Source organism: Mytilus galloprovincialis, chromosome 3 (assembly GCF_965363235.1).
Source record: "Mytilus galloprovincialis chromosome 3, xbMytGall1.hap1.1, whole genome shotgun sequence".
Lineage (NCBI taxonomy): Eukaryota > Metazoa > Mollusca > Bivalvia > Mytilida > Mytilidae > Mytilus > Mytilus galloprovincialis.
Genome location: NC_134840.1, coordinates 11262275 through 11275266, shown reverse-complemented (window position 1 = coordinate 11275266; position 12992 = coordinate 11262275). Strand labels below are relative to the sequence as shown.

The following is a 12992-nucleotide window of genomic DNA, read 5'->3' as shown; positions in this document are numbered from 1 at the left end:
TATCTGTATTCTTTAAATTTTTAGGGCATTTTCTTTAGCTATGAAAAATAACTCTCATTCTGTAAAATTCTCATGAAATTGATTTTTCTATTTAGTCTTTCTATTACAAGATTATTTATTAATTCTGTACATTGATTATTTATTTTATCAGTAGTGCATTACGGTTACCTAAGTTACCTTTTATTTTGCACAGTTATTCTTTTGATCATTTTCTCTATTCAATATTTTTTTATTGCTACTACATGTATTCTCTATTCTGTAAACCCCTTTAAGACCCTCATAGGTAAACTTCTATTGTATGAATGGGATAAACTGACCTTTCAATTCTCAAGGCTTAATAAGTATTTTATAGGCTAAATACAAACTTAGATGTCAAGGTAGAATTGTAATCTGAGTGATACTGGTGTTACTCAAGTCACTATAAAGAGTAATTCCCCTTAATAACCCTGTTATACAAAATGTGATGGCACTAAAATGATATATATGCATTATGATTTATTTTTACAGCCTCAGTGAAATCGGTGAAGTCTGAAAAGGAACAGGTAACTGTTCAAAACCATGAATCTGTACAAACACCAAAAGGACCATCAAGGCACATGTTGTATGCTCAACATTTCCCCATTCCTCAAGATGAAATGTCCTCACATGAATGTAACCAAAGGATGACTGTGTTGTATGGTGTAGGTAAAGCTAGGGATGAGGCCAGACATATTGTCAAGAAAGTGACCAAAGAGACATTAAGATTATTCAGCAAAAAGAATTGTATTGATGTCAGCAGTGGAGATCTTGGTAAAAATAAGAAGAAGAAAGATAAAGAAGTGGGTGAAGCCAGTTCAGTGCAGTCTGCTACAAACTTTGAATGTATTTTTGAGGGGATTTTTAACAAATTCCAGAAACTATCCTATTATGATCAACATGTTGTAACTCATTCATGTGTGACAGCTGTTCTAGAACAGATAAATGGATTTGTGAATGAAAACTCAGATTACCTCCCTTTAGTGGAGAATATTTCTTTCTTAATTGATCTTATGGAATATTCATGTAATATTTATGGCTTGCTGGAATTTTCTGTTCAGGTGAGTTGACTATGTTATGTCAATATTTCCCCAAATACATTTGTAGCCTTGTCACCAATATATGAAAAGCTTACAAATAACATGAATAAGAAAAGTGTTGAAAGACACAATCAGGTGTTATTGGTAGATGCTTGAATTAATCAGTATCTTGCATCCTGTCCATCTGTCTTCTGCCTAGCTGCATTGTAAGCATAACTCTTCCTAAATGGTTTGATGGTTGTTGATGAAAATTTATATTGTTGTAAAACACTTGAGAATTTGCATAGGGGAATATATATATATAATAACCCAGGTCCTACATGTTAATGGAGAGATTATCAATTTTACTTACATTAATTCACTCCTGTTGAGAGTTGTCTCATTTGAAATTATACCAAGTCTACTTAGTTTTATTTAAAGAGTATTGTGGGATTGGAGGTTTAATTTTTTGAGTGCACACACCTTTTTATTTACCTACAAGCACATGTATGCAAGTGTAAAAATATTAACAAGAATGCAAATAAGTCACAATTAGTTTTTCTTCAGCTGCCTGAGAGAATAATAAGTGGACTTTTTTCATCAGATATTTACATTTGTTATTTATGATTCATATTATCTGATTTCAGCTATTGAAAGATCTGAGTAGTGCAGATGACAAGTTAGTAGAACTGAAGTCGGCCTTACGAGGAAGCTACACTACATCTCTATGTCTCTGTATTGTTGGTGTGTTTAGAAAATATCATGCCTATCTACTGGTGTCTAATGATCTGACTATACAAGCATTTGAAGGGTAAGGCCATCCAAACATGTTATGTTCTATAATAATAATATCTAAAATAGATGTAATGGCTGTTCAAACAGACACTAATTGTAGGGCAGCTAATAGGAAATAAAACTTATTTTTAAAGTGCTGTGCCTTTTGGATGTATTGTAAACCATTATGTATCCATTGGTAAGTGAACTTGTACAAAACGTCTTCAAACTGGTTGGACTTTGTCCTTAGTAAGTCTCCATCTTACAGTGTTATACTTATCAAAGCCTTACTTTATTTAGATAGTCAACTTCGAATGAATAAACCAGAAATTTGAAATGCAAAGTTCTCTTTTAAACCTGAGTATTTGTTACAGGAAAAAATAGTGTGTAAGATGATAATAAATGATTGTAAAGATGTGCACATATCTTATGTTATGCCATGTGATATTTATTTACAGTTTGATTGGTGTAGTGAAGAATGTGTATAACCCTGCTGACTGCTCCTCATCAGAACGTTGTATACTGGCCTATCTATATGATGCTTATAGCTCCTGTTGTTACCTTGTTGTAAGTTATAAACATGACTATTGACTTCAAATATTTGTTATTAAAATTGTTCACTATGATACAAAAAACTTTCTTAAAAATACAATTTAAATTGTTTTTTATTTTATTTTGAAAGGTGATCATATTTTCAAATTTCTGTCTCATAATTACCTCCAGTTTACATAAAATTGAGAAAGGAAATGGGGAATGTGTCAAAGCGACAACAACCCAACCATAGAGCAGACAACAGCCGAAGGCCACCAATGGGTCTATCATACCTATTACATATTGGGTTTTTTCAACAATGTTTAATCTGTTATAAAGCTTAGACCTTCATTTATTGTATTACAGGAGAAGTTTTCTGAGATGTTCCTAAATGCCCACCGTAAGATGAAGATGACTCTGTATGCTACTACTACTCCACTGGCATCCAATTCTTTATGGGATCCTTCATTTATGATAGATGTTATAAATAATACAAAGTAAGTTGTTGTATACCTTATAGGTAGTGATACCCATGCTCCAAAGCTTAATTCTATCTATAATATATATTGACACATTTATTCTGTAGCAACATCATATCTTAGCCTTTTGATTTATATCACTAAGCTACACCTGGTAAAACTATACCATGTAATATAAAAAAAGGAAGTGTGGTATAATCAGACAAATATCTACTAGAGTCATTAATCAACCTTCAGCAATGAGAAAAATCCATACTGTAAAGTCCGCTATACAAGGCTAAGAAATGAAAATGCGAAACAACTCATTATACAGTACAATTCAGGAAAAACAAATATAAACAACATGAACTTATGACAACTATTGAACTACAGTCACCTGACTTTTGGACTGGTACATAAAGAATGTGGCAGTGTTACTTACACATTTTCAGTTTTACAATTTCCTGTTTGCCAAAAACATATATCTTTAAATTGATTAGACTAGTCTTCTCAATGTTTGTTATCCTTTCATAGTAAAAAACTTGTTCACTTTTTCTCTTGCTAAATTTTATTAACTGAAAAACAGAGTCAGCAAATTCATATTTTGCATATATGTTTATCATTTGTTTATAATTAGAGAATGTTGTTATAAGATGATTAAAACAGTAGTTGAACCTGATGAATTGACTTCTTTACAGAGCTCATCATCAACATGAGTCCAGTGTTATCAAACATTTAACAGACACTCCAGCTAACCGTTATAGTTTTGTGTGTAATGCTGTCATCCATGTTTGTAATTCTCCATCTATAGAGAGGTAAGTCACATGATTGTCATGTGATTAAAAAATAAATAATATGACACTATGGGCAATAGTTACAGATCTGTAGAGATTTGTTTTGTAAAGAATGGGCTTCAACTATCACAGGTTGTTTTTAGTAGAAAGTCTTTGAGAAGCATATTAAATCTGTCATGTTGGTGGCAACACCAATTAGATATATTAAATCTGTCATGTTGGTGTCAACACTAATTAGATAAGAGTATTGATTGTTGAAAATTGGATTGATTAAAAGAGAACTAATTTTTAATACCATACATATTATTCACTATTTTAATACTATACTGGTAAAACATTGTAAAATATCAAAATGTTCAAATTATACAGGAATTGTTGAATACTGTATGCAACATAGTTGCCAATGACTCTTGATGGTCAATTGTAGAATTGACTGCTGACATCGTCCAATTACGGTATATGTAGCATTTAGATATTGCATTAAATTTCTCTTCTTATTTAGTGTTGTAAACTTGAAATATATTAACCCTGTATGATTTAAATGTATTTCAGACTGAATGAGATTTCCATTTTATGTGCTGAACTTACAGCTAGATATAATGCCTTGAGTTCTGATTGGCTAGGAGTTCTTCAGTCATTATGTTGTTCATCCAATCATAGTTGTGGATTTATAGATGTTTTAGCACAATGTGAAGTGAGTTTTAATAACCTTTTGGATACTAAACCATTCTTTATTAACTTTGAGCCTTACGGCTCATCAGTATAATCAAGTACATGTACAGTGTATACATATGGCATATTACAAACAATATAAACAATATGTATAATAAACAATAGGTGACGTCAGAAGTTTCAACAATACAAAATATCTTTTATTACAATAAACTGTTTCTTAATTTAAAAGAGAAATGTATAAACTTTCCCAAGTTACAAAGCTGTTTTGTGTTTTCACCTGACAATAATTCTATTAATTTAAAAGTTGATGGCCTAGACCAGTAATATTTTTTTATATATTTTTTTCGCAAATCAGTATATCTACTACATTGAAGGATAAAATGAAATTCATCCTCTATTACTCCTAAATCACAAAAAATACAATTTCTTTCATTTCTATTAGTACCAACATAACGTCCAGTTTCAATAAAGTAACAAGTAACATTCCACTCTTTTTAAGAACTGCTGTATGAATTTGGAAGTACCAATTATTTTGATTAATTTGATATGGATTGCCTATTAATCATGACATTTTTCCACCACAAATAGCATTTTAGAAGACTTTTAAATTCATTCTTACTTTGTTTTCATGTTAGAATTTTAAGATATTTACTAGCTTATTCTAACTCAAAAAGCCATTTTTGACCCACATAAGGCACTGAAAATGACTTTTAAAAAGCATTAGATAGATTGAAATCAAGCATTAATGAAAAGTCCACCCCTCCCCACATAGTAGCATGTATTTTTCAAAATTATGAAGACAAAAGTCAGAACATTTAAGGATCAACAGGGTGGTGTCTCTTAGATATGAAGTATATTAGGGGTAAATATGAGTTAAGTAAAGAAGGTACTTAATATTTATAATAATGTCCTTGATCACATGATGGTATGCTTGTATCTGTCCGAGCACATCTCATTATCACTCATTAAAACCTCACCATTTTGACCTCTGTTACAGTTATCTATATTTTACCAGTTTAAAAGTAGGTAAATTCAAACAACACATGTGTTGAACAATATATTTTTTTATATTATGGAAATGGAATACAAAAGCTGGCAAATATTTTGCCCAAGTAACAGTATGCTAGAAACAGAAAATTTGTTTACCATGGCCTTATTATTTGTGAATATATTTGTAGGTCAGTGATATGTCAATTCACAACAACTTGGCTGTATTTACAACTATTTTGGTTGCCAGACATTGTTTCTCTCTACAAGATTTAGTTATTCATGTAATACTTCCCTCATTGCTGGCAGTAAAAACAGGTTGGTTTTCTTTATGGATGGAATTTTTGAACTGTTTTCTTGTCAAGCTCACTTTTACAAATGCATCAAATAGAATTTTGTTTTGAAGGCTTTACTGCAATATATATAATTACATAAATGTTACCAAAAACATTTTTCACATTCTACTACTTAGATTAGAAATGATCTTATTTTCTATCTATTGAGGACTAAATGTTGATGGTTTAACATCACAAACATATTCAAGGGAAGAAAACACTATTAGTGTTAAATTAAGAAGAGTTGTTTTTTAGTGGAAACATTCATTTAAATTATACCTATTAAACAACAGAAGTCCATGTGGGATTTATATATGTATATCAAACACCTTGTAGTTTAAGCTTTTCATGTTTCATGTTATTCTTTTAGCCAAATCTTGTAGCTATACCTTAACTTTTATTTAAGAATTGAATGGTTCTTTTTGTAACTTTATTATGGTGTAAAAGCTTTGACCAAAGTACATTTATTCTAAATATGTGCCCACGGTCAATGCTTTTACAACTCTATGAAGTTACAAAAGGGAGCATTCAATACTTATAATTACATTTTTTAGCTAGGATCATGAAAACACGATTTTTATCAAGTTTTTATTTTATTTACTTGTGCACTTGATTGTGGGACCTCGTGTCATCATAAATGATAAATTTTATTGTGTAATGCAATTGACTAAGGAATAACGCGAGATTGCAGTGTAGCCAATCAGAATAACGTATTATAATGAATCATACATCTAATGTAATTATACTTAAATGATGTTTTAGCTTCAGGAGATCAAGATGCTGAACCAGGAGCCAGACTAACTTGCCAAATATTGTTAAGATTGTTTAAAACATCTGACATGAACACTTTCTCTTGGTGTGGTAATTATGGCAAGGCTAATGTGTGCAACATCAAGTCATCATGTGACAAGCACCTGTTGATAGCAGCCCATGACAGTATATCTGTAGGACCTGTTTTAGCTGTACTCAAAGCTATGTTAGTTCTAAGTAAGTATGTGATCTCTGTGTGTATGGATACAGGAGGGAAAAAATAATTTGCATTCCTAGCTTTTAATTATACTGTTTGTCAGTGGGATTTCTCAAATGTACCGCTTAAAGTAAACACACTTTGCACTTTAAAGTTTCTGATGTACACCATCTAGTTGACATTAATGAACCAAATTTATCAAGTCTCATTCCAGTTTTGATGTTAAATGAAGAAAAAGTATCTATTCTATGAAGAAAAACAAAAATACAATCAGAAAAAGTAGAAAATCAGATTTTCATCATATTGATATTGATATTCTAAAATATCAGTAGCTCTAGAAAAATGAATAGAACCAAAAAGATGTCGTATGAGTGACAATGAAACAACTCTCAAATTAAGTCACAATTTATAAAAAGTTATCTTACATTTATAATTTGGTTCACACCAAACATCAAGCTTAAGGACCCCAAAATGACTAGTGTAAAACAATTCAAACAGGAAAACCAACAGCCTAATCTATATAAAAAAAACGAGAAATCAGAAACACTTATGAACGACATCAACAAACGACAACCACTTTTTGGACTTGTTTCTTCTACTCACTTGGCAAAAAGCTTCATATCATAACTCACAGTGGAAAATTTATAATATAAATTTATTTCTGAAAAATCTGAAATATTAACAATCATCTTATGATTACAGGTGACTTGTGTAGTGACGAGAATAGAAGTAAGTCTGGAGGAAAGAAAGACAGTATGAACGAGAGAGATATTATCAGTTCATTACTTAATAGTATTGGAGATGATGATGATGTAGACATGATGCTTGGGTATGTACATTTACATGTTTTATTGGTACACAATGTCTTATTGATACACAATGTCTTATTGATACACAATGTCTTATTGATATGCAATGTCTTATTGATACACAATATCTTATTGATACACAATGTTTTATTGGTACACAATGTCTTATTGATACACAATGTATTATTGATACACAATGTTTTATTGGTACACAATATCTTATTGATACACAATGTCTTATTGATACACAATGTCTTATTGATACACAATGTATTATTGATACACAATGTTTTATTGGTACACAATATCTTTTTGATACACAATATCTTATTGATACACAATATCTTATTGATACACAATGTATTATTGATACACAATATCTTATTGATACACAATGTATTATTGATACACAATGTCTTATTGATACACAATGTCTTATTGATACACAATGTCTTATTGAGACACAATGTCTTATTGAGACACAATGTCTTATTGTGTATGATACACAAAGTATTATTGATACGCAATGTATTATTGATACACAATGTCTCATTGATACACAATGTATTATTGATACTCAATGTATTATTGATACACAATATCTTATTAGTACACAATGTATTATTGATATACAATGTATTATTGATACACAATGTATTATTGATATGCAATGTATTATTGATATGCAATGTATTATTGATACACAATGTCTCACAATGTATTATTGATACACAATGTATTATTGATACACAATGTATTATTGATACACAATGTCTCATTAATATACAATGTATTATTGATACACAATATCTTATTGATACACAATATCTTATTGATATACAATGTCTTATTGATACACAATATCTTATTGATACACAATGTCTTATTGATACACAATGTATTATTGATACACAATATCTTATTGATACACAATGTATTATTGATACACAATATCTTATTGATACACAATATCTTATTGATACACAATGTATTATTGATACACAATGTCTCATTGATACACAATGTATTATTGATACACAATGTATTATTGATACACAATATCTTATTGATACACAATATCTTATTGATACACAATATCTTATTGATACACAATGTCTTATTGGTACACAATATCTTATTGATACACAATGTCTTATTGATACACAATGTATTATTGATACACAATATCTTATTGATACACAATGTATTATTGATACACAATGTCTTATTGATACACAATGTCTTATTGATACACAATGTATTATTGATACACAATGTATTATTGATACACAATGTATTATTGATACACAATGTATTATTGATACACAATGTCTCATTGATACACAATGTATTATTGATACACAATATCTTATTGATACACAATGTATTATTGATACACAATGTATTAATGATACACAATATCTTATTGATACACAATGTCTTATTGATATACAATGTCTTATTGATACACAATATCTTATTGATACACAATGTCTTATTGATACACAATGTATTATTGATACACAATATCTTATTGATACACAATGTATTATTGATACACAATGTATTATTGATACACAATATCTTATTGATACACAATATCTTATTGATACACAATGTATTATTGATACACAATATCTTATTGATACACAATGTATTATTGATACACAATGTATTATTGATACACAATATCTTATTGATACACAATATCTTATTGATACACAATGTATTATTGATACACAATATCTTATTAATACACAATATCTTATTGATACACAATATCTTATTGATACACAATGTCTTATTGATACACAATGTATTATTGATACACAATGTCTTATTGATATACAATGTATTAATGATACACAATATCTTATTGATACACAATATCTTATTGATACACAATGTATTATTGATACACAATATCTTTTTGATACACAATGTATTATTGATACACAATATCTTTTTGATACACAATATCTTATTGATACACAATGTCTTATTGATACACAATGTCTTATTGATATACAATGTCTTATTGATACACAATGTATTATTGATACACAATGTCTTATTGATATACAATGTATTATTGATACACAATATCTTTTTGATACACAATGTCTTATTGATACACAATATCTTATTGATACACAATGTATTATTGATACACAATGTCTTATTGATATACAATGTATTATTGATACACAATATCTTATTGATACACAATATCTTATTGATACACAATTATTATTGATACACAATGTATTATTGATACCAGATCTTTTGTGACATCAGATCCCTGGTGTTTTCTGTTCAAATTAGATACCTGTCTGTATAATGTTAAACATGATGACTTTAACTTTACTAATTCAAGTCTTGGTTTTGTTTCCCTGTAAGATTAAAAACTGTCTTCCAATATGTTTTTTTTTACCCACAATCTTACATTATCAAAATGTATAAAATGAATTATTAAATGTTATAGTATCTGATATATTTATTTAGCACATCGAAATGGAAAGGTAAAGAGTCGTCACTGAGTGATTTTGCTCGACATGCGATGAAGGAAATGTGTGGCCAGGAATGGGTACTGGAGAAATTCCTAAAAGACCCCGATGCTGTTCTTAGTTCAGACTTACTCCTTGATCAAATGTTGTCCAACAAGCAGGTCAGTTAAATGCTCAACTATTTAGTACAAAATACCTTCATTTAAGGTAGATAACTGTATAATGCCATCTTGTATTGTAAAATAGCAGATCATAATAGCCTAGGTATAGTTCTTTGATTAAATCTGCAAATTTTGAGAAAGAACAGTGATTATTGGGTTAGACTGTATATTGAAATAAAAAAAGATAGGTGATTCATTGCATTGTACATTGATCAAATAAAATTATCAGATGCCAAATGTTTGTGTTTGTTCAAATAAAATTGTCAGCTTAGCCATTTGAGAGGAGATAACTCAAATGGTAAAATATTTATAAAGGAATAATAGAGAACTTTTCAATTTTTACTTGTAGCAATTAAAGAAGGTCGGTGAAACCATATTTTCTTTGTATTTTCTTAAAGCATATTTCAAATTCTTTCTTCTCATATTTTATATGAAAAATCTATCTCATTGATTTTTTACTACTAACAAAAAAAGTGTTTTTTCATGAACAATCTCTGCAAATTTGGGCAATTTTGCACGACTTGTAGCATGAAAATGAATGTTTCTTTATGATAAATCATTTTGATTGGCCAAGAGCAATCTCTCGTCCTTCTGAAATTGACATTCATTAGACAATGAAATGTAACATCATGATGACTCAAGGTCCTACAATAGTATGCACAGGTGAATGAGAGAAAAACTTGACAGAAATTGTGTTTTCATGATCCTAGCTAAAAAATGTAATTATAAGTATTGAATGCTTCTTTTTGTAATTTCATTGGGTTGTAAAAGCGCTGACCGTGGGCACATTTTTAGAATGAAGCGCTTCTGCCCTACATACAAAATGTACTTTGGTCCAAGCTTTTACACCCCAATGAATTTACAAAAAGAAACATTCAATTCTTAATAATAGTTTTAAAAAAAGCATGGAAAATTCTATCTAAGGAAATCTATACCAATAATCCATCCATTCAAATACCTTAAAACAAACAGTTTTCTCTGAAGAGATTTCAATATCTTTAAACACACAGTTTTTTCTAAAGAGATTCAAATTCCCTTAAACAAACAGGTTTCTCTAAAGAGATTCAAATACCCTTAAACAAACAGTTTTCTCTAAAGAGATTCAAATACCCTTAAACAAACGGTTTTCTCTAAAGAGATTCAAATTCCCTTAAACAAACAGTTTTCTCTAAAGAGATTCAAATTCCCTTAAACAAACGGTTTTCTCTAAAGAGATTCAAATTCCCTTAAACAAACAGTTTTCTCTAAAGAGATTCAAATACCCTTAAACAAACAGTTTTCTCTAAAGAGATTCAAATTCCCTTATACAAACAGGTTTCTCTAAAGAGATTCAAATACCCTTAAACAAACAGTTTTCTCTAAAGAGATTCAAATACTCTTAAACAAACAGTTTTCTCTAAAGAGATTCAAATTCCCTTATACAAACAGGTTTCTCTAAAGAGATTCAAATTCCCTTAAACAAATGGTTTTTTCTAAAGAGATTCAAATTCCCTTAAACAAACAGTTTTCTCTAAAGAGATTCAAATTCCCTTAAACAAACGGTTTTCTCTAAAGAGATTCAAATACCCTTAAACAAACAGTTTTCTCTAAAGAGATTCAAATTCCCTTATACAAACAGGTTTCTCTAAAGAGATTCAAATACCCTTAAACAAACAGTTTTCTCTAAAGAGATTCAAATACTCTTAAACAAACAGTTTTCTCTAAAGAGATTCAAATACCCTTAAACAAACAGTTTTCTCTAAAGAGATTCAAATTCCCTTAAACAAATGGTTTTTTCTAAAGAGATTCAAATTCCCTTATACAAACAGTTTTCTCTAAAGAGATTCAAATTCTCTTAAACAAACAGTTTTCTCTAAAGAGATTCAAATACCCTTAAACAAACAGTTTTCTCTAAAGAGTTTCAAATACCCTTAAACAAACAGTTTTCTCTAAAGAGATTCAAATACCCTTAATTAAACATCTCTGAAGTTTTTATCTATGAATATTTATTTGAAAATGGTAGCAAATTTATTTATTGATTAAATTTTTTATCAGATTTATAAAAATAAAGTATAGGTTTTGATTGTTGTTACTTCAAATCATCAAGTGACCAGTTTGTATTCTTTTTGATATTTATTTTGAAAATTGGATTTTCTCTGGGGGAGTGTATCATAAGTGTTGTGATAAAAGACTTCAAAAGAGATCATGTACTCATAAGATATTGACATCTGTGGAAACATATGAAGTATAAAAGGACCATAACTCCTTTTGTAGAAATAAAGTGGTAGGATAATATAATACAAGAGGCTGTCACAACGACAGCAAACCGGATTTATTAACATTTATTTGTGTCCTGGCAATATCACAAGAACCATTACTGATGAATGGTGAAAGTGAAAATCGTCAATATCAAATTTGACCTCCATTTTGTCATCAGTATCAACATATTAAAATTTGAAAAGCTTAGATTGAATGGTTCATGAGTAAATGCAACAACGTGAATGGAAACACCATTTTACGATCTTTCAAGAACCATAACTCCTGAACGGCAAAATCGTCATTATTGAACTTGACCTCTATTTTGTCATCAGTAACAACATATTAAAATTTCAAAAGCTTTGGTAGAACAGTTCATGCATAAATGCACGGACACGACTGGAAACTCCATTTTTCAATCTTTCAAGAACCATAACTCCTGAACGGTAAAAGTCAAATTCGTCATTATTGAACTTGACCTCCATTCTGTCATTAGTAACAACATATTAAAATTTGGGAAGCTTTGGTAGAACAGTTCATGCGTAAATGCACGGACAACTCCATTTTTCAATCTTTCAAGAACCATAACTCATGAACGGTAAAAGTCAAAATCGCCATTATTGAACTTGACCTTTGTATAGTTGTCAGTAATAACATATTAAAATTTTAAAAGCTTTGGTTGAACGGTTCATGAGTTAATGCACGGACAACATTTGATTGCCGCC

At 29.6% G+C, this 12992-nt stretch overlaps 1 protein-coding gene across 1 annotated transcript in view; it reads left to right on the top strand.

The window, feature by feature from the left end:
* LOC143069869 (mediator of RNA polymerase II transcription subunit 12-like protein) overlaps nucleotides 1–12992 on the top strand; it is a 77316-nt gene that overhangs the window by 21363 nt on the left and 42961 nt on the right. The window contains exons 16-25 of the mRNA XM_076244674.1: nucleotides 508–1076; nucleotides 1682–1845; nucleotides 2267–2375; nucleotides 2706–2836; nucleotides 3496–3612; nucleotides 4144–4285; nucleotides 5445–5571; nucleotides 6351–6575; nucleotides 7258–7384; nucleotides 9870–10032. Coding sequence (XP_076100789.1) covers nucleotides 508–1076; nucleotides 1682–1845; nucleotides 2267–2375; nucleotides 2706–2836; nucleotides 3496–3612; nucleotides 4144–4285; nucleotides 5445–5571; nucleotides 6351–6575; nucleotides 7258–7384; nucleotides 9870–10032 — 1874 coding nt within the window. The remainder of the gene's footprint in view (nucleotides 1–507; nucleotides 1077–1681; nucleotides 1846–2266; nucleotides 2376–2705; nucleotides 2837–3495; nucleotides 3613–4143; nucleotides 4286–5444; nucleotides 5572–6350; nucleotides 6576–7257; nucleotides 7385–9869; nucleotides 10033–12992) is intronic.